Below are 21823 nucleotides of genomic sequence, written 5' to 3'. Positions count from 1 at the left end.
TCGTAGGCTCTTAACTTAATAATGGAGTGAATTTGGCTGGTGTATTAGCTGGTGCCCATGTGAGTAGCATTTTAAATCTAAATCTGAATTTAGTCCATATGGAATTTGCATCTCTTCCAGATCAATTTTGTGCAACTGCAAACCCTGTGTTTTAAAGAGCTGTGCCCAGTCACTTCTCAGTGAGGTGCACGGTTTCTGACTTTCTCAGCTCTCTCTTTTGCCATTCTCTTTCCAAAATCCAATGACTCCTCTCCCAAGGCTGCATAGAAAAAAAAAAAAAATTACAGTGCTAAGCTCTGACAGCTCACTTCAGCACAGCAAACAAAGTTACGTTAATCATATACATCACCCTAATAAAAGTAAATACAGTTCAGGGCTGGACATATTCTGAATAAGCTTCTGATCAGAGGTTCTGCCCTGGCCCATGGACTGGAGCTGCAGAAAACAGTCAATCTTCAGCCTGGCATGGCTGCAGACTGGATCCACAGATGGGAGCTCTTCATGGGTCAGCAGCCTCCAAACCTCCCACTTCACAAGATGCAAATAGATCCTCTGAACACACCAAGGAGATTAGCAGAGAAATAATTCCAGCCTGTGGCCAGATATTCATCCTGGGGACCTGCCAGACTTTCTACTCAGCCAATCCATTTTTAAAGACAGCGTCTTATTAGCGCCTTACAGTTCTTGAATTACTTTGTCGAGTCTTTCTAATGAGACAGCAATCTGTCCAAGGGTATTAAGAGAAGTAAATGATAGACCTTTACTTTCTGATTTGATTACACAGGTGTATTCAAAGGTTAGAGGAATGACAGGAGACTGGAAGATAGGAAATCTTATTTGGAGCAGTTGTTGGCTACATTACTTGAGGGAACAGTCTTGCAAATACCACAATTTTGGCTTTAAAGAGAAAGATGATATTTTCTTCTATCTCCCCTAACAGGGAACAGCTACAGTATATTCACCTTCCTCTTCCACTGAACACCAGTACAACCTTCAGTCTTACATTATAGAACTTTCTGTATTCATATTCAATCTAAACAAATTCAAACTGTCTGCATCAGCTTTTTCTCCTATTTGGATTTTACTGATCTCCAATTAAACCAGTTCAGCAAGGTGCAATTCTTAAACGCATTTTTCTAGTTCTGCTTCCTAACATACAAGCAGTATGATAAATACTCCAAGAAAGGTAATTATGTATTTTATTAATAATTAATGCTCAAAGCGACACAACACATTTTCACTTTACCATAGCCCTCAATTCATATGCCTTACTTCTGCCAAATGGTTTGCCAAGTGTTATCACACAATGGGTCATGTTCATCACTACAGTGATGTATTATTTCAAGAAAATGAAAATTGTAATCTCAGTCTCACTGAAACAATGGCAAGGACAAAAGTGAAACTTTTCTCCCTTAACTGCACTTGTCTCCAACATGGAACCTGTTCCATGGGAACCCTGATGCATAAGTTCCCTTTGAGTCAGCAGTGAAAACAGACAGGAATGATTCATATCTCTCCAATATGGAACTGTGGGATGAATCCCTTCACCTGAGAAGGTGGAGAGCTCAAGCTTGGCTTGCTTCAAAGCCAAGCAGGCATAACACAAACACCAGCTATGAATCATGCAAGTGGGGAACCACACAGAAACTCAACGTTTCCTACGGAAATGAGGCCATTTGCATTTTCACTTCCATACCAGAAAGTTTAGAATTTATATTTAAATTTTTTATTACATGCATTTCCTGTCTTCTTTTTTAGGTAGTTTTTTTTCTGTGTATACTTCCCATAGAAAAACCCAGTTAGAAACCTCCACTCATAGTTAAATTGCAAAGCAAAAAACATTTCCAAAGCAACCATTTTATGTAAACCACAACAGAAAGGATATACTGAAAATGAGAAGCTTATACCAGAAAAGCATGATGAGGACCTTAGTTTTAACACCTCATGTATGGTTTGGGTCCCGACCTTCAAGAACAAGGTCTTGTCTGCATGGATTTTGCATTTGGGTCATAGCCATGAGGCACCATGGTAAAAAGCAGCAGACCCTGTCCAGGCTGCTGCTGCAGGAGCATCCCAGTATCCTCCAGCAGCCTCCTTAAGACACAGCAGGCTGGGTTCCTTTGGTCTGTGGATGTGGGGATTTGTGAAAATAGACTGTAAAATCATTCCCAGATGGCAATTTTCCTCTAGCATCAGAAGTGCATCCAACATGCAAGGATTAGATGCATTTTATTTCTATTCCTTTTCTGTCTTTCAGTGTAGAACTCTGTGTTTCCTGAACTTGAGCTCTTCCCCAGCAAACTCCCATCAGCTGAGCAGTATCATGTGGCTGCCCTTCTCCCCAGCTCCCTGGTCATGGGAGCACAAGTCACAGGTTATTACATTAATTGGTGCAGCCTCTGCCCAAGCCTACAAGATTCACACAAGCTCTGGAAGAAAGAAACCGTGCCAAAGCAAAGAAATCTCTCTGTGCCACATCCCTTTGATGCCCTCCACCAATCCAGCAACATTTCAGTAATAACATATTGCGTGCAGACACAAAAACACACACTTTAAATAATAGTCTTGTTACAAATTTGTGAACATAGCTAAAGAGCAATAATACCTCCCTTCACTGCTTGTTTTTGGAACAGCTGCTGTCACTGTTGCAGACCATCTGCAGACAGGAAGGTAACTTAGCAAATACTTCCAAAATCCTTCTGCTTAATGAACAGGTAAGGAGTGACAGTCAAAAGCAGAGCTGCAGCAAGAGATGCTTGTGCTTCTGTGTTCCCACACTTTTAGCTCTCTAATTTAAAGCTTTTGTTGATGAATTTGACCTGGGCTGCTTAAAGCCAACACAGCTCAAGTGCCCTGCTGCTTGTGCAAGCATTTCCATGAGCACCAGAGGGATGCAGTCTAACCCAATCACTCTCTCTTCAGCCTTTAAAATAAGTGGTTTTATTTTTAAATATGAAGATCAGTCATTTGCTCCATCTGATGATCCCTCTCAGAAGATCTAAATTCACTGCTTGGCTTACTACCGAGCTCTCCTGAGTTCACCCTCCGGATTCTGAGGCAGGACAAGAAAGACATCCTGATGGTTTTGCAAGGAATGAGACAAGCTCAAGGAAAGGAAAAGGGCTGGGATGTGTAGAAAAGTGCTTGTTGTATGGGCAGCAGGAGGCAGCTCCAGGCGTGGGAGGTGAGAGAAGGCAGCACGCTGGGAGTGGGAGAAGGCTACAAAGAAAGTCAGCTTTGAGAGAAGAGAGTGAGGAACATAAGGAATATCACAGTGTGTGGGATGAGATGAGAACAGGGATGTAGGTTTTTGGAGAACTTTAAAACAATTATAGGTTTTTACCATGGGAAGTTCTGTTTGACTAGATCAGAGCACTTGCTTCCTCGTTACGTGCCTTGAATTGAAGCTTTCTTTGAAAGAGCTTGCTAACACTATTCCATACTTTCAATTAACATTTTATTTAAATGCTTTAAGATAGTTTCTACATATATTAAAGGCTTACTGATGAAATCTTGAATGTAATTTACATATCTAAGTCACATTTGCATTCAATAACAAGACAGCTTTCCAGTATGGAGCATGCCATCAGTAGCCCCCTTTACTAGCATCTTGCTGAATTTCCCTAGCTGCAGCCTTCGTTTCAAATTCAAAAGGTTACAGATTGAACTGGAGGGGGAAAGAAAAAAAAAAAAGAGATATCATCAATGATAGTCATCTTTTCCAAATATTAAGGGGATGCATTGTAGAGTACCATTTTAACATGTACGTAGTTCTTCCACCACTTGGACATATCCTCAGGAGTTTCACAGGAGACACAAGCCTATTTTTTATTTTAATATTCCTTGCTGTTAAAAAGAAGAGGAGAAAGTGTTCATACCTTCCCTACAAATAAAGCACACAGTGTCAGTATCTTTCCACAGTACATCTGCATACTTCCTTGTGGGATTTTTCATTATAAAATCATATCTCAGTTATCAAGTCTCAGCACCATAAAGCACATATGGGATGTGTGATAAAAGCCCTTTTTTCTTTTCTTTTTAATTCTTTTTTTTCAATCAGGAAACACTGGTAAAAGAGACTGGTGGTGAGGCAGATTTTTTTAGGAAAGCACATTTTGAGAATTTCTACATGTAATGAAGTCTAAAAAACCTGGTGTGAGAAGCAAGTGATGACTGATGCATTGATGCCTGAGAGCAGCAGCCCACTGGTGAGAATGTTGCACAGGCAGTACTGGACAGAGGAAAATCGTGTGCAACTGCCTCTTGTTACTCTAAGATGTTCTCACACAGCAGAATATTATCAAAGATGGGTTTGATGGAGGTTTTGGGCTTTTTGTTTTGTCATGTGTGTCCTTTTCTCATATTACTGTGATTTTTCTCATCTTAGACTTGATGCTTCACCATAAGATTTATAGAGACCATAAATCCTATAAACCTCTAGAAGATCAGAAGAGACCAGCTTTGATGAATGCAGAATATGGGGCAGGGGGAGAATTTGTGGCCTTTCCTTATTTATTGGTAGTCTTTATTTCCTTATTTATTGCTTTTGTGGACTCTAGACACAATTCTTTAAATCTGTACTTTGTCTTGCAGAATTAAATTAATACAAAACTAAATTTATGAAAGGAAATATGTTTTTTGATTTTTCAGTTAATCCAAAGAAAGCATCACAGCTGAAAGTCAGAAGAAAACTGGACATTCCTGTCTCTTGAAAAGGTAGAATAGGAGAGGATATAAAAGCCATAAAAGCATAGAAAACAAGGATGAAAAGCATTGCTTTATTATCTGAAAAGAGGTTTGGGATGGAGTTGAGAATATTTTCATCAGATATTTCTTTCCAAGACTGCTTTTCTCAACTTTGCCAGCCTGTTTTACACTGCAGATGCCAGATAATTCCAGATGAAGAGACAAACCACTGCCTTTCTCCTGAACAACACCTCTTACACTGCTGTAAAGATGAACAGCTCCTGCCCCATGCTTTCTGTTATCCAGAACCATTAACAAAGCCCTACAGCACTCCACAAGCTAATAAAATATCACCTACTTCAGATAAAAGATTGAAAACCTCCTGGAGAACAGCAACCAAATTCGCATGCCAGACTTTCAACATCTGCCTGAGCTTAGAATTCTTTTTCAAATGGGTGAATAACTAAAAATGTCTGCTATGTCCCTGGCACAGTAAGATGAATTCAGGGTGGGAATTTTTTTCCCATTTATGTCACATTACCTGATGGAGCTGCTGAAGGAAGTCAATCACTCACAAGACAAAAAGGAAGGCAGAAGAAATGAGGTTGAGTCTCTGGCTGCCTTGTCTAACTATACAGCACTACGAGGAAGTACAGCTGACAAAGGCTTTCTCAGCTCTTTAAAGAAACTTTTAATTTATTTTTTTTAATCTCCTCAAGTCCTTGCCATTCATCAGAAATGTTTGGGGTTTTTTTTACAGAAAGACTTCAAGCAATCAGTCTAAAACCCCTGCATTAATTCTGAGAGGTTCAGAGGCTGGAGAAGTACCGGGGTTGTGGCACGAGTTCACGCATAGCTCCACCAAATCAATATCCCCTTTAAACCACATTGCTCTTTTTCACCTTGCAAGTTTTGAAAGGGAAGACATAAGTTGCTGCTTTAACTGAATGTTTTTCTCATATGATTTCTTTTCCTATTTCTGCATGTGCTGCATTATCCCAAGGGATTCTGTGGGGTTTTTTTTTCCTTCTCCAGCTACAGAACTGTTATTTCCAGAGGCATTCTCCATAACACAGAGGGAAAGCATCAGCACTACATCATTTCTATAGGAGAAAGCTAAAAAGAAATGCCAATTAAAAGTTTCTGCTACTGTACATTCCATTCATAGTGGAATGAATACTGTCTTTGGAAATGGAAGGCAGCTGCCAAACACAGCTCTGGACACAATGGTGCAGCTCCTCTGAAGAAAAGGTCATGGGGGGGAAATCAATAAATAAAGTACCTTCATCATTAATCATTTTCTGAATTTTTAAATCAGCCAGATCATTTACAAGTTATCCACCAAGTTTGTTTTATTTTCTGGTGCTCAGCTTGCACTGCTCATGCTTTGGTTGCACGAGTTTCTGCTGATACCAGGACCGGCTGCAGCACTGAGCCCAGAGCTCCTCTGGGGTCACAGGGGCAATATCTGTTCTGTTATTAGAGAAATTACTCAGGGCAGTTTCACAGTTCAGCAAAACACTTATTGCTTGCATGCACTGTGTGTGCATGCCTTAACAAGCGCTTGAAGTTTTTCTACCTTTGTTCCTTTGTGCAAACATTCATCTTTAGCAGCATTAGAAATGTTAGTGAGTATGGCTTCTTCTCCTACTTTAACAAGGAATTACTACCTTGCACATAACAAGTTTTCTAAGGAGTTGGACTTCCCATCTCTGCTATAAATTCAGAGACAAAAAATAAACTCTATGGTTAAGATAAAAACAACAAAAAAAGCAACAGGTGTTTTTTTAGTAACCCGATTACTTTTATTATTACATTCTGAATATTTGGTGTTAGCAGTAACCATCTCTTCTTGCAGACTTCTTTCCAAATTCAATTGCTCCATCCCTGTTATCTCTGCAGAAATAAATAGGGGCAGGACCAGGGAAGAGCAATGCTATTTCTGTGATATTTTATTTTATTTATTCTCAATGAAAATGAGAAGGTCTTTTTTACAGCTGCACAGCCTGTAATGTCAGATCCAAGCAATCAGCTAAAAAAAAACCCAACAACCCACAGTCACTTTGCAGGTTTGAAATAAAAAAAAAAAAAGGAAAAAAAAGGAAAAAATAAAAGAAAAAAGAGAAAGAAATCAATTCATGTTGTCAGAGCCTATCTAGAGTCATATTGTCTCCAGCCATTGATAGAAAATGAGAACATCTGGGGATTCAATTACTCATGACATGAATAATAATATTTCATTTTTGTTAAATGAAACTTTATAGTTGCAGGAACTTCTGCTTACTGCTCCATGCAATCCTGGAATGAAATCTGCCAGCAACAAGCCACAGTTCCTTTGGCATCCATGAGAACATCAGTGCAGGTGCATCTGTATCCCCCAAAAGAAAAGCTTAAAAAAGAAACCAAATTTTGAACAGCCAGTTAAAAGGTGGGCTTCTGAGCTTCAAGCACAGAAGGTTTCCTAAATGTCACAGACACCTTTTAAGATCTTGAATTAATAGCCTGGTTCAGAAAAGCACATTTTTCCTTTGAACCAAAGTCAGTGGCACCTGCAGTTGTCCAGTATATTCAATTAGCCAAAACCATTCCTCTAAATAGTATTGGAGCCATTTAGGGCCTTCTTTTAAGCTTCCAGTTTATGACTCTCAGTTCATGTTTCAAGAGGATGCTAGCAAAACTGAGTTGCTATGTGTTTATTCTCCTTTCTTGATCGAGTAGAGCTGTCTATAGTCTTAGTGGCAATGCTGGGATCAAATCAGAGGATATTCATCTCACAGCAATGAGTAAGCAGCAACACTCATGCTGAAATTGCACTGACTTGTGCAATCACTTTGATATCAGCAGGACTGTTCTCCAAAATTAAGCAAGTGAGCCATTGTGGCATTTGTATCTAAAAGTTCAGAAGCAAAATACACAGAAAGGGCTGAAAGATCTCTGCTTTTAGGGTTGGGGGTTTTTTGTGTCAGGTAAAGCCTAGTCTTGTTTTCCCTCTTTCTTTCTCCATGGGCATTAATTAAGGTTAGATTACAGCAAAAAGCCATGATTTGCACCCAGTTTACATCACAGCTTTGCAGAGCCTTAAACGCTCCCTGCACAAAATGGTGCTGGAGCTCTAAAAGTTCCAAAGGGTCTGGATGAAAAATATTTTCCATTACAGCCTGGAGATGAGAAGAACCACGCTGGCACTTTGCTACTGTAGAAGTGCTGTGTAGGGCACAACTTGCAAAATGCTCTGGGAGAATGTACACAGGAAAGTGGGGTAGGTCCTCTGTGGCTCCAAAATGGCAAAACCTCCCTGCCAGTAAGAGAATTACTGCAGCAAGACACCAGAGCTTGGGGCTCAGGGTCTGCTGCTGACCACAGGAAAACTTTAGGGGCTGCCTGCTTCCAATGGGAAGATACAACCAGAAAAATGGGTATCACCTCACAGAAGCAATCTCAAGTCAGCACCCTGAAAAAATAAAAAAACAACAGGCAGCACTTACTGCTTGCAGGTCTCGTGTCTGGCTTTATGCAACATTTCTATTCCCGCTGCGCTCGTTGCCTTTTAAAAATGTGTAACATTTATGGACTCCAGTAAAAATGTTTTTAATATAATGTAGATGAAGTATAAAGTGTTAACCTTGAACACCAGGGAATGCGTTAGGGTTTTTTTTTTTTTAAACCTCTTTCAATAATTTACTGAGAATTGTCTAAGATTTGCTTTTAGTTTATAGCAAATCTTTTGGAAACATTCAAATAGTTGCAATTTTTGTAAATGCTACAATAGCAGTGATTTCATAAATAAAAGCAATGCTCAGAAGGCAGAGAATGTTGAAGAGAGCTTTAAACCAGAGTCTCTGCTGTCTTAGGGAGAGCAGTGTGGGTTTCCTGACATTGCTCCATCCATGTATCTTGCTAATGCTCTTCTGGGACCAATGGCAAGGATGGTGTTAGGAATTCTGTATATGAGCAGTCCATTCCTAACTATTTATAAAACATATGATATAATACTCTATATTATATAATATATGACACATGCCTTGTTCATACTACAGCAAAGGTACTAAGTTAGAGCTTCTCTGCCATGTTACCAAATCTCCATTTCAGTTGCTGGTTTGCTTCTGCAGAACCTGATGTGTGAACACTTCTCCTTTCCCCCAGAAATGTATATTTACATGTACAGTTATTCCCACAAGTTTCATCCTTTGCTCTGAATTTCTAAATAACATTATTCTGATGGTTTTAAGGGCTAAAGACACACTTAAGCAAAGGATACATACAAAGCACTAACTTGGAACACGAGTATTTTGACTGAGCTGGGAAATGAAGTGAGGAGGAAAAATTAGGCTTTAGGTTGATTTCATTTGCTGATTATTGCACTGGACTGGCATCTCAAATCCACCTGCAACGGTGCCTTTCTCTCATTCAGATTTCTTTTGAAAGGGTTATTTTTTGATCAAACCCAAGAAATATCATTCTTGTGTCAGTCAAATGTTCTCCACAGGCCAACGTAAATTTAACTTAAACCAGAAAGATATTGCAGTGCTATTAAGTGGGACAGATAATGAACCTAAATAACTGCTCAATCTTATTAGTGTGGCCCTCATACACCTTCTGTGTTTCTTCAAGCCCCGCTGCTTAGCATTCATACTGCCTGATTTGAGACTAAAATTAGATTATAGGAATGCGTGCTTTTTACAAGAGGTCTTCTATTTGTTCCATAAAGTATTTAGTACTCTTTAGGCACTGTATAAATAAAAATAATCGCGATCTTGGAATTCACCTTCAGGAATGGAAATGAAGAGATCTAAGTCCTTTCATTTCTACTGCACGTTATCCTCATTGGGCACGTTTAGCAACGCTTTGTAAAACAACTTAAAAAGATGCTTGGAAGTCTGGTTAAGGTGAATAACAGAAAAAAAAATAAAAAAGAGAAGGGAATATGTCTCTAGTTTTAGATCTTCACAATAGGGAATAAAAACAAAAGCTCTAGCAGACTTTTAAGATCAAAATCTGCTGTCAAATTCATTAATGTTTTTGAGAGATGCCTACAGTTGCTGGGGAAAAATGGTTGTGGGTTCCAAACCAGGACTCTGAGTAAAATCACTTACACTCAGTTATAAGATTCAAAGGCTATGTGTAATTATGAACCCTTTCAGGGCTGCTGTGATTTCTGAGGGCTCTGCACTGTGAGAAGAGCTCCTGCATTCTGGGTCAGAGCTGTATCAAGTCCAGCAATGATTTCTGTCTGGCTTTCCCCCCTCCTTCCCAGGATCTATATTTAGGACTTAAGTACGAAATATTGAAAGTTTTTTTGAGGTTCAGCATGCCAATGTCCTCAAAACTCCAGCAGGCATCAGCTTACATCACTTGGCACTTTAACACTTATAAAAGTCTGGCTGCTCACCTTAAATTAAAGCTATCATCAGGTGAAACATTTAGTCTGTGCTTATTCCCCTTGGCTCCATTTTCAGGCAATGGAGAAAGAAAAACAATTCCCAAGGTTATTCACCTTGCCCTGAGATGAAGCACCTATTTTTCTCCATTTCTCCCCTGGTTCTTTTGACAGAGGACTTTTGTGATAGCTAAATTTAGGCAATATGAATCCTGCCATTGGTATCTTCGTAATTTTTGAATGAGAGTCATCAGTAAGCACATATGGATAATCACCTCTATGCTCCTTAGGCTCCTCTTAAGATTTTAAAAATATCTCTTTAGAATGGGATCAGATTGCACATAAGTGTGTTTTAAGATTATCATTAGCTGTAAAAAACATATTTCAAAATGTCTGTAAAACAACAACAAAAAGAGGCATGCCAACAGCAACTACAAGAAATAGCTCCATGTTGCATTTTAAGGATACTGAAGCTTTACTTAGGAAAAATAAAAATCAAAATAGTGAAGAGACCTCATGCATGATTTCCTCAAAACCTCCAGATTCGCTTATAATAACATCAAACTTGTTACCATTCCCAAATAATTACTGTAATTTATATTCCGGTGCCTCAAAGACCAAGTACCATCAGGGCATTTCTCTACAGCACACAAAATAGTCAGTCCTGGTTCCAGTACAGAAAAGCAGCTCAAAGGTTAGATGAAAGAAGTAACTCTTCAAAATGAGCATCTGAGGCAAAGAAAAAGGTCAAACATCAGATTCTTTTACTTTCTTTTTTTTTTTTTTTAATAAAGGAGTGATTAGTTAAATTCAAGTCTCATTTCAAAATAAGTACTTTCTTTAGAAAATAGCAGGCATCCAAATTATGGAAAATCTGATCTTTAAGAGAGTTGACTTGAGAACATTTAAATATCGAGGGCTGGAATCTTCTTTTCTTTTTAACGATGAGGTTTAGGAAGAGATAGAAGATGATATCATTTCCAAAAACTAGCTCTGGATTGCTGCATATAGTTTGACATTCAAGATATTTTAATATTATCAGCTAGCACTGCCTGCCATCCGGGATGAGCAATGTTTTCTTGACCAATTATTTATATGCCTCTAAAACAAGAGTGAGTTTTGAGAAAGGATTTATTTGAAGGTGGAAAGCAAAACTTCTCCATTAGAAGACAGGATCACAAACGGACTATGCCAAATACCTGCTTTATTTAAGGGAGAATAAAGCTTCAGTAAATGTTATGTGAGGGTATGGAAAATTCTGTCATAGTTTGGCAGAGACATGCCTGGCGTAGGCGGGTGGGCATTCAAGCCTGACATAACTGGCAAAGCAGCAGTGGTGACATGAGAGGACATGAAAACATGAGGGGTGAAAGGTATGACCTGGTGTTCTCAGAGGGAGAGAAGTTGCTTGCCAGAATATCTCAGCTGGGAGGGAACCAAAAGTGCAGACACAGAAGGCAACCCCAGCTCTCGCCGTCTGTGCAAACCCAGTGAAGACAGCAGCTGAGATGTCAGGTTGGTCTTTAGACCATGCCCCTATTACTGTCAGGAAAAAATCCTTTTCATTTCATAGTAATTAAAATGCTCATAGATGTTTTATTAACTCACTCTACAGAGCCACATAGATTTTATAATTCATCCAAGCACTTACAAGTAGTTACTTGTGTTAGGCTGTCAAGACAGAAATGATTCAAAACCTTGTGTACCGAGCTTCTTGGAAGACATATCATTCCCTAACACAATGGTATTAGAAAGACTGCTGACAGATAGTGATCAAGAGATTTCATTTTGCTTGTCATATGGTGGGTTGTCAATTCTTCTTTTTGCTTTAGATAAAAGCTTAGTTGCATTAGATTTCAATAATGGTGAAGTTGCAGGTTAACATTTTTCAAAAGCACCAAAGTGACTTCAGTACTTAAATTCTATTTTCAAAATGCTGTAGATACCTGAGAACAGAAGTCTCTGCAGTAAATGGAACTGAGACATTATTAAAGAAATTTATGGAATGGTGGGGAATAAAACCCCAACTCAAGAGGGCCAAAGTTTGTACCCTACTCCAGACAGGTTTAAAATATATTAAGTTTGTTGATGACTAAAATTCAAGGACAAGCCAAAGATTTACATTTCCATTTTGAACATACTTGCTTGTTTTAACACCAATGTATCCACTGCAGATTTCCTCCCACAGTTCTAAAAAAATTTCTAAATGACAATTTAAAGATAGCCTTCACCTCAAAATACAAGATTCCCTGAGTTTTGCTCAAGATTTAAGCAGGTGATTCAGTGATATTTCTACAAAGTTTTCCATTAAAAATATATATGCAAATTATTAGTTTGATTTTTCCCCCTTATTTTAACAGCTTAGAGGAGGAAGTGGCCGTTTAAACTTTACTCCCCCCTTGAGTGAAATGAAAAATTGAACCAGCACATGAAAGTGGAAAAGTAGCCCAGATTTTCCTTCTGTTAATACTAACCTAGTATTAAGCAAATAAATAATCCATGTGGTTAGTCTATATTTAAAATATTTGCTCTTCTTTAAATATAAAGTAACTTCCACAGAAACAAACAGAAGTGGCTAGAGACTGAAATCATTCCTTTGAAACTGAAGCTGAGTATTTTCTCCTTTAAGCTCCAAACATCATCTCCCTCATGCCCATAGGGCTTCACACTGTGCTCCAGGACTCCATTCATTCCCTGCTCCCCTCCACTGCTGGGCTCAGAGGCTGGCCCAGGAAAGGCTGGTTACAAGTTCAGCTTCCCCAAGATTTTTATAAGTTTATCTCCGTTCATTGATTGTAATTTTTTTAATGGTGAATTTCTCAAGTTAAACTGTATTTTTTCTAATACTTTTGGTTTGCTGTTATTGCAGGTACTGACAATGTAATGTTGAAAGCAAACACATTTGAAATACAACTGCCATAGCAGCTATAGAGCATCTAAAAGGAAAAAAAAAATAGGCCAGATCTTTATTAAATTTTAAAAGTATGCCTTCACTACACTCTTGTAAAGATCCAAATAGGGTATTCAAATCTCTAGAGATCACCAGTATAATTTCTTTATCATGTTCCATTTAAAATTTAATTATGTAGTCTACAACAAGAAGTATCTGAGTACTTTAAATAGGTCATGCAATGAACAACTTAATATTATTGTAAAGTTTTCCTTGTGAAGATCTCTTCTTTGATGTGCTGTTATACACAGAAAGCCTTTCTTCGAAAAAACAATATACATTCATAGCTATAATAATGTCATTTAATATAAAAATTGTAAAGCTTCTTTATCACATTTAAAGTCTGAATTTTCAATTCATTCTCTAGCCTGAGCTTCCTGAAATCATCAGAAATAACTGGTAAATTAGAACTGACACAATATAATTGTACTGAATATTTCTATATCTTTCTACAGGCAAAGTTAATCTATTATCTTTCCTACTAAATGATGTCCACCAACTCACATTTTTCTATTTTTGCCTATCAGTGATACACATACTTCAGTGGCAAGAGGAAGGGTGACTTCTTCTTCCTTTAAATATAATCATTAGAGAACCATCAGCAGTGTTTAATGGAAAATGAATATATTAAAAAGCCACACTTACCAAGACACTTTGTCATATTTGGTTTTTTTAAAAAATGCACATATGTAACCTTGCTTGGTTACTACTGAGATGAGAAAATATTCAAAATATACTCCTCTGTACTTCCAACTAATTACAGGGCTTTATGGCAGCGAATCCCTAATTCCACCTCTTTCACTGAACTATGAAAAAATCAGAAGGGCTTTTTGAGGCTTTTTAAAATGACAACAACAGCAATAAATAATTAATGCCACCAGTGCCTAAACTTTCTTGACAGCCAGACAAAATATTCCAAGTACAGAAACATCTGTTCACACTTACACCACTTGCAGTGAAAACCCTTTCACCAGGTTTGAGAGTGCATGAAAATGATTTGATCAATCCTGGCCACAAATATATTCAAGAGTAATCACTGCTCTGGGAAAAGGCATTGTGTTTGCCTGAACAAAGGAGAGTTGGATTTCTGGTGCTACAGGGGAATTGCTGTGCCTCACTGGACAAAATACAGTGATGGGAATCCCAGCAATGATGGGAAAGTGGTTATTAATTTTGTCATTTCAAGGTGCAACACCTGAAATTTTATATGTTGTAAAGTGGTTTCAGGGTGAAGGTGGAAGAAGATGTGGGGAAATTAGACTATTTCACTGTTATGAATTAATAATAGCAAAATGAGTCACTTGACTTTTGAAAGAAGAACAAAAATATTAGATTACTACATCACAACATAAGATTAAAAACCCCAAGGAGCTGTTTGCTTAGAGAAATTCAGGAACAGGTGAATCCTGGAGAAGAGTGGAGGACAAGCCAACCTGTTCTTAGCTGGAAACATTTGTTTTAAATTATGACAAGATCATTTGGTTTAATATTTATAACACAATTACAATGCCTTGTGCACATTGCTGGTATAATCTGATTTTACTTGTGACATCTTACTGCAGTTGAAATTAAAGCCTTGTGGTAATAATTCAAAAAGCACATTTAGACAATCATTAATGGCAAGTACGAAATGGGATGTTTATTCAAGCACTTATGTGTCTCATTTTAACTTTAATTTGAAGTGGAATTCATTTCTGCAGTGTAAGAACTCCATGTTTCCAGTATATTAGTCCTATAATACCTCACCAAGTGCAGTGAAACTGGAATTTTTTTTCTTTTTTTGGTATATGTGTGCGTGTATGAAGAAATGCAATTATTTTGCAAGGAAGACGAACAAAATCTTTGGTGTCTGGTAGACCTGACCAGTGGTCAGCTCTTCAAACACATGGCAAAATTTCACCAGCATATTTACTTGCACAACCACGGAGGCCAAGTGACAGTAAACCAGAAAAAGATATATATCTATTAAATGAACAAATCATATAAATCACATTAATTTGTACACACAGAAAGGGATACATTACACAGGGAGAAGTCATCATATATAATTGAAATAATAATGTTTTTACAGCTTATCAATATAAAAAAGTCAACTAATATACACCACACACCCTCCAAAGAAAGGTAAATATTTTTTCTCTGCCTTAGAATCAGAAGCATCTTGCACGTATTATCATGCTTAAAGAAAACTGTTCTTCCTGTTGAAATATTCTTTTTATATTATTTGTTGTTTGAACTACAACACTGCTTTAATCAGAGGATAGCAAAACCCCCCAAAAGCATAACCCCACTAGAACCCCTTGCACCTCAGAGAGCAAAACCAGTGGCAGAAGGTACAAGAGGGCTGAGAGCATCTTTTTTTAACTCACCAGGCATTGCTGACAGATTACCATATCAGACTTTTTTGTTTCCCTTCTCTCCACCCTTTTCTCTATCTGCATGATTACAGCATTTTATTGCATTCTCTGACAATATGTAGACAGGTCTCTCTTCAAAAACCTCTATCACAGCCTGGGAGTCTTGTCTACTTCTATTATTTTATGAAAAGCTTTCTCAGCATAGAAGAATTTGGTCTAAGCTGCTTTTCTGCTTTCCAAATGAAAATGCCTTAAGATCACAGCTTTTTTTTTCCTCCTACCTCCAAGTTTCCCTCCTCTCATCCCTCAGGTGAGATGTAAAGCAAAAGCCAAACCACCTGCCATGGGTATAATTGCACAGCTGGAAGGAAGCCACAGCTGGGATTTTTCTCATCAGGTGCACGACTGTGCTGAGCCTCAAAGCAACTTCAACCCGTCGCTTTAAGCCGTGTGGGCTTGGCTGTGCCAGTATTTCAGTGTCATTTGTCTGTCTGTGGCATGCAGGGAGAGTTCTCCTCTCTGCACCCCCAGTTCTCAGTATCCCAGCAGTTTTCCCTAGGAAAAGGATCATGTTCTGCCTCCAAAGGTCGTGCTTCTTTCAGCACCTTCCAGACATTGACACGCAGATGCAGTTTAGAGCAACTTGCTTACCTTGGTAACGTTCCAGATAACTCTGTGGCAGTCTCTCTGAAAGACACAAAGGGAGGGAAACTTAGTTTGTGTTTTGAACAGCTATAAAATTTTTAAGATGCCTTTGTAGTGCTTGTGTTTTATAGGAGTGCAGACACACAGCCGCAGCTCCGTACGCAGACGCGTCACCGGCGGATGCGGTGCCCCCCGATCATATACAAAAGAATGTGAAAAAGCAGACGATGGAGTGTGATCTAAGGATCTATCAGAATCGAGTTCTCCGTGGTACAATTACTCATTTTTTAAGGCATAAAATTATCACTATTTCAAATGCCAGCACTGCATGATCTTACATAGACAAAACGTAGCACTGGGCCAATTTTCCAGTGGAAAATGTTCCCTTTTATTTCAGTGCTGAAGCAAAAGCAAGGCATTAGACAGTTCTACAATCAGGTTGTGCACTGAGAAAATACCATGTTAATGTTAAATCTTCTTATGCTGGTCCTAAACAACAGCTATTTTCCAAATATGTGACTTTCCATCCAATTTACTTGTCTGAAACCCTTTTGTGGGTGTGCAATTTATTCGAGGGAAGCTGAGTGCGAGATAGTGAAAGTGTTCTAATGTAGTGGTATGCCACATTAAAGTACAATTAAATACATTACCATTACCTATGTACACAGGCCTTAAAATACATCCCAGATTTATCACCACTGCATGTCCTTGCTTCCCTCCCCAGCAAATTTGCCTTGACCTTATCCAAGAATCAGGAAAATAGCTGGATAGCTCCATTTCTCATTTCTCTCCCATACACAGGACAATAAAACAGCAAGAAGGCATAAGAGGCTTCATTGTCTTAGACTTGACCAGATGCCTATTTCATTGCACAGTCTTCTTGTCCAGTTACAAAATTTATACCCAATATACAGATTTTCTGCATGAAAGGTACCTGTGTAGTTCATACCCTGTTTGCTTCAGCTGAGATAGAAACTGCAAAATTTCACATCTGTATATGGAACTTAGGTAATACGGAACAATTCTCAACATAATATTTTCTTATTATTTACAGCAGAGAAAATCCTTCCATCCACTTTTACAGTTGGAGGGGAATCTTTTTTTTGTAAGGAGAGGTGGTAGTAATTAAGATAGGTCCCAAAATCTTCCTTGCCTAAACAATTTCCAAAACTATAGATCTATTATCTCTTTGTAGTGAAACAGCCCTCTATATTTTTGTTGCAAGAGTATGAACCTTATATATACACATTGAATCCCAAAGGCTAATTTATTTATGAATCCAAAGGAAAAACAATAAAGAAATAAAGTTTTAAAGGCTCTTCTAGAGTTTCCCCATGTTTTGAAGTCACTTTTTTTGATGGGGCAACGACAGAGTTAATATATTAAAACCACAACAATTCAGAACTCCTCTTCAGGAGATTGTTCTAGATCTTTCTAGCACTTTTTGGCCCTACATGAACTGTGAGCAGCTATGAGGGTCTAATTTTTTTTAATTACAATTTTTTTTTTTTTTTTTAATTTATTGGACATCCATTTTTTATTTCAATTTTTTTTTTTTTTTTTTTTTTATTTATTGGACATCCCACAGTGACACCAGACGTTTTCCTTAATGGTCTCACAGACAGTTGCAGTCTCCATTACAGTGTCAGAGGAAATGAAATGGTCCATCTAAACATGCACAGCTTTCATTTTCAGAGTCTCTGTCTCCAAGCTGTGCAGTTTACTGGGCACAGAAGGTTGCCTTAAACCTCCCAGTGCTTTGCTTCAAAAGGCACAGATCATGACTGTGTTCAGTGGTCGCAAAGAAGATTAGGCAAGAAATAAAAAATGGCTCACACCCTTTTCTTGCATGCACCATTCGGCAACAGTCCAGCAGATATTTAAGGCCCCTCAGAAAAAACCAGTTCCCACTCCAGCTAAGGTGGACAGGTACATATTTAGCAGGTGTCTGTGATGAACAAAGTCCACGGTATAAACGACATCAAAGGTGAGAGCCAGGAGAAAGAGCAAGTGAATGTAAAAAGATAAGAAAAAGAAATTAAAGTAGAGCAATATAGACTCCATTTCTGGGGGGTTATTTGATACAGCTGTACATTTTAGATATTTTATTTTCATTAAACTACTGCACATTGGTATCACACCACCTTATTTTCCAAGCCCTACTCATGACTTATACACTTCAAAGAATTAATATGATATTTTTTGTAACCTATCAAAGTTACAAATCAAAGAACCAAATCACTAAATGGTTCCAACAGTCAGGACATTTCCCCCTTCCACTGTTAGTCCCAAACAGCATCTCTTTTCACTGAAATGCGCCTTTTTTTTTTTTTTTTTTTTTTTTTTTTTTTTTTTTTTAGGAAAGGACCTGGATCTGGGCATCTCTTTGTTTCTTCTTCTAAAGGGGCTTCGTAGCTTTTAGCTACCCATTACTGTTCCAATAAAGAATGGCACAAACCTTATTGCTTATGGGTATGGCAGCACATTTTATAAAATAACAGTTGCTCATCCAACTTAAAGAGACAACCAAAATCATGGGTGGGTGCTGCAGAAAAAATCAAAAAGCAGAATCATGTAGGTTTAAAAGAGAGTGTTAAACTGGAACCACACTCAGTTTCTGAGCAGAGCAGTGAGTGATTGGTGCACCTAAATTTCTAAAGATTTTCATTCTTGTTAAATAACTCTCTCTGCAAGGGATGTTAGCATTGTGGAAACAATTATTAAATAGTCAATGCAGTGGTAAGAAAAATCTGAATGTGATCACAATGTTAAAGACACTGCAGGTCCTTAACATACATTTTTAATGTAATTAATTTTGTTGCAAATTTCACATTTGATCAGATCAAATTCCATTTTTGAGCAAAAATATGTAAGGTAATGGGTTTTGAAATACAGACCAAACTCAAATAAAACTCAAAGTCACAATAAAAGTCTGATTAGTTCCTAACTATCCAAAGATTTCACTGCTTCTCATCAACTCAGTAAACACTTCTACCACAAAAACAAATTAACCCCACGTTAGATTATGAAACTAAAAATATTATTTCCCAGAAAGTAAACACAATTATCCCCACCATGGCATTGAAAATAAATGATACATGGACTGCTGGAGATGGTTAATGTCCATGGTAAGTGCTCCTATAAATATCAGGAATTGAAACACCACTCTATAAATATATTTCATGGGAGTTTAAAAAAGAAAATCTTTTGGAGAAAATTACTCATCAAGAAAACCCTTAAAGTTTGTTTAAAGATAATAGATACTCATGCTGTAGTCATTCAAGAATCTGAAACTAGACTTGCACAACCAATTTTCAGACCCCTAGTACTCCCCAATGACACACACAATAAATATAACTCACAATTTACTGTATCTACAGGAAGCAAAAAAATCTTGGATGAAAACACTAAGATAATACTCAAAGGGAGAATGAATATAAGATCATGTATTTTTACATCCTGCCAGAGATATGAAAGGATGACCTTGAAAAAGAGTGAGGATGGAAACTTGAATTCTTTGTCAGAGCTACCCTGAATTCCACTGAAATCAGCCCCAATGCAAATGGGATGAGCTGATGCTCAACAGTGCTAAGGCAAGGAGAGGACCTGGCTGAAGACCCTGGCAAAGCTGGGATGAGCAAGGTGGCATTATGGAAGAGCAGGGCAGCATTCCCAGGAAGGTCATTTACCGTTTCTAAGCGTTTTGTGTTCAGCTGCAAAGGACAGATTTGGGACAACATGATCTGCACGCATGGAAGATGTAGGTGCTGTTGAAACCAGGAGGGTGCTGGGTGGGAGGTCTGCACCCCAAAATATTCCACCGTCCCATGGGGTCCTCCAAAGAAGCAAAGTTACGAATTGCTTCTGAGACCTGTGAGGAGCTCTGTCCTACTGCAGGAGCTCTGCACTCTCGAGAGGACCATGCAGCTCTTCTCAAAGCCCAGAGAGCCAGTGTGGGTGAACCAAGCACCACACACGCATTTCGTCATTTCTCTCTACAGGCTGAGAAATCCTGCCCGTAGGATTGGTGTAGGATGTATACCAAAGCAGAAAAGTATAAATATTTTAGTCAAAACCTTACAGTGAAGTGGAAGTGGGAAGATCTGCATAAAGATCAGCAAACAGACTTTACTGCCTAATAGTTCTGTTTAAAAAGAGTTGTTCAGAAAAACTCTTCGTAATATCTGGAAAGTGTTGTGTTTATATTAAATGTTTTGTTCACTGAGCAATCATATGGTGCTCTGCTCTCTGAGGCTGACTGGCAGCTGTTGTTACCCACCTACATGCAGGATTTGGTACAAAACAGCTCTGAAGTTTGAAACTGCAACATTTTGCAGTTTGCCCAGAGAAGCTGTGGCTGTCCCATCCCTGGAAGTGATGACAAGGCCAGACTGGATGGGGCTTGGAGCAGCTTGATCTAATGGAAGGTGTCCCTGCCCATGGCAGAAGGCTTGGAATGAGATGATCTTTTAGGTCCCTTCCAACCCAAACCATTTGATGATTTTTGCTGTGTTTCTGCAGCGATGTAAACTGAGGCACAAGAGTCAGGGCAGGTTTTAAAGGGCAGCTGGGGTCATCTGGGCTAAATGCATGCCAGTAACCTGAGCAAGTACTGAGTTCAAACCATACAAGTCAAGACTACACTTGGAAATCTTCTTTTAGTTCTGCAGGATCATGACCCTTAGTGATTTGGAAGCTTTAGGTCTCCACAGAGAACAATTTTTGTTCTGAAAAGGAAAGCATATGGATTCTAGCTAAGCAATCTGTCGGGGTGCTGGGGAAGATGCAAAAAAAGGCAACAACACATTCCTGCAATCGCGTTACCGTTCTTCCTTCTTCCATCTCACACTTCGGGGAGAGGATTAAGCCCGCCTACGGCACACAAGGCACACGAGGACAAGGGCGAAGCTGAAGGGATCTGCCTGGTGTGCTAACACAAATGCAGCTCAAATGCAAGCAGAAAAGCCCCAGGATGCAGAATAGGGGATTCTTCCAGTTTGGAAAGAGAGGTGTCCTCACCCTGAGGTCTTGGTTTTAGGCATCAGAACCAGCAGTCAACATTTCAAGAAGGAGGGTTAAAAGGTCCTGTCCTCTCCAGGACAGGTGACATCACCCCTTTGATTCCCTGGGAAGTACAGAAGCAGTAACTTCCATTACTTGTGCTCATTTTCCTTAAAGCACAAAAAACTCCAATGGGTTAAGCTGGTATTTTGGATTTGGGTGAAACATTCAACCTTTCACTAAACAAGAGTCCTGCCACTGACACAAGCATTGATCTTACTGGATGGGATATATTTGTAAACAGAAAAAAGCACATGTTCAAGAAAAATGATGTATTTTGGATGATCACTTGAAAAGTTATAGATTTTTTTTTCCTGGAATATCCACTGGGCATAACTGGATAATGCCAAGAGTGCTGATGTATATAACAAATTGCAATAATGTCAATAACTAGGAAGTTTTACCTTGAAATATTTTCAAATATTTCATAACCATAAGTTGTACTTTGCTTTGCCCCCGGGAAAAATCAGACTTGCCAGAACAAACAACTCACCTGATGCTTTTGACCACTTTTTCCTGGCTCTGCCTCTTCACTGACACTGCACCACTGACTGAGCAACACAAGAAAATTGGGGTGGAAAAGGCTCTAAAGTTTGTTGTTGAACAACACCCCTCAACCAGACCACCAATAAAGCTTTTTTAATTGTAGGATCCACAATTGCAGACACATTCTCTGCTCCTAGACATGCATCAGCAACGTGTAAAAAGACAGCCACTAATTGTCCGTATAAAGCAGAACTAAAGAAA

General features: G+C 38.6%; 1 protein-coding gene across 3 annotated transcripts in view; it reads right to left on the bottom strand.

Annotated features, from left to right (window-relative positions):
* Positions 1 to 21823, bottom strand: part of CELF2 (CUGBP Elav-like family member 2) — a 376204-nt gene that overhangs the window by 290377 nt on the left and 64004 nt on the right. For all 3 annotated transcript variants that reach the window (XM_041483783.1, XM_041483782.1, XM_041483785.1), the window contains exon 2: positions 16022 to 16057. In XM_041483783.1, the coding sequence (XP_041339717.1) occupies positions 16022 to 16057 (36 nt within the window). The remainder of the gene's footprint in view (positions 1 to 16021; positions 16058 to 21823) is intronic.

This window comes from Pyrgilauda ruficollis, unplaced genomic scaffold (genome assembly GCF_017590135.1).
Source record: "Pyrgilauda ruficollis isolate IOZ18807 unplaced genomic scaffold, ASM1759013v1 scaffold61, whole genome shotgun sequence".
NCBI lineage: Eukaryota > Metazoa > Chordata > Aves > Passeriformes > Passeridae > Pyrgilauda > Pyrgilauda ruficollis.
Note: the sequence above shows the minus strand (reverse complement) of the source record. Positions and strands in the feature narration are given on the sequence as shown.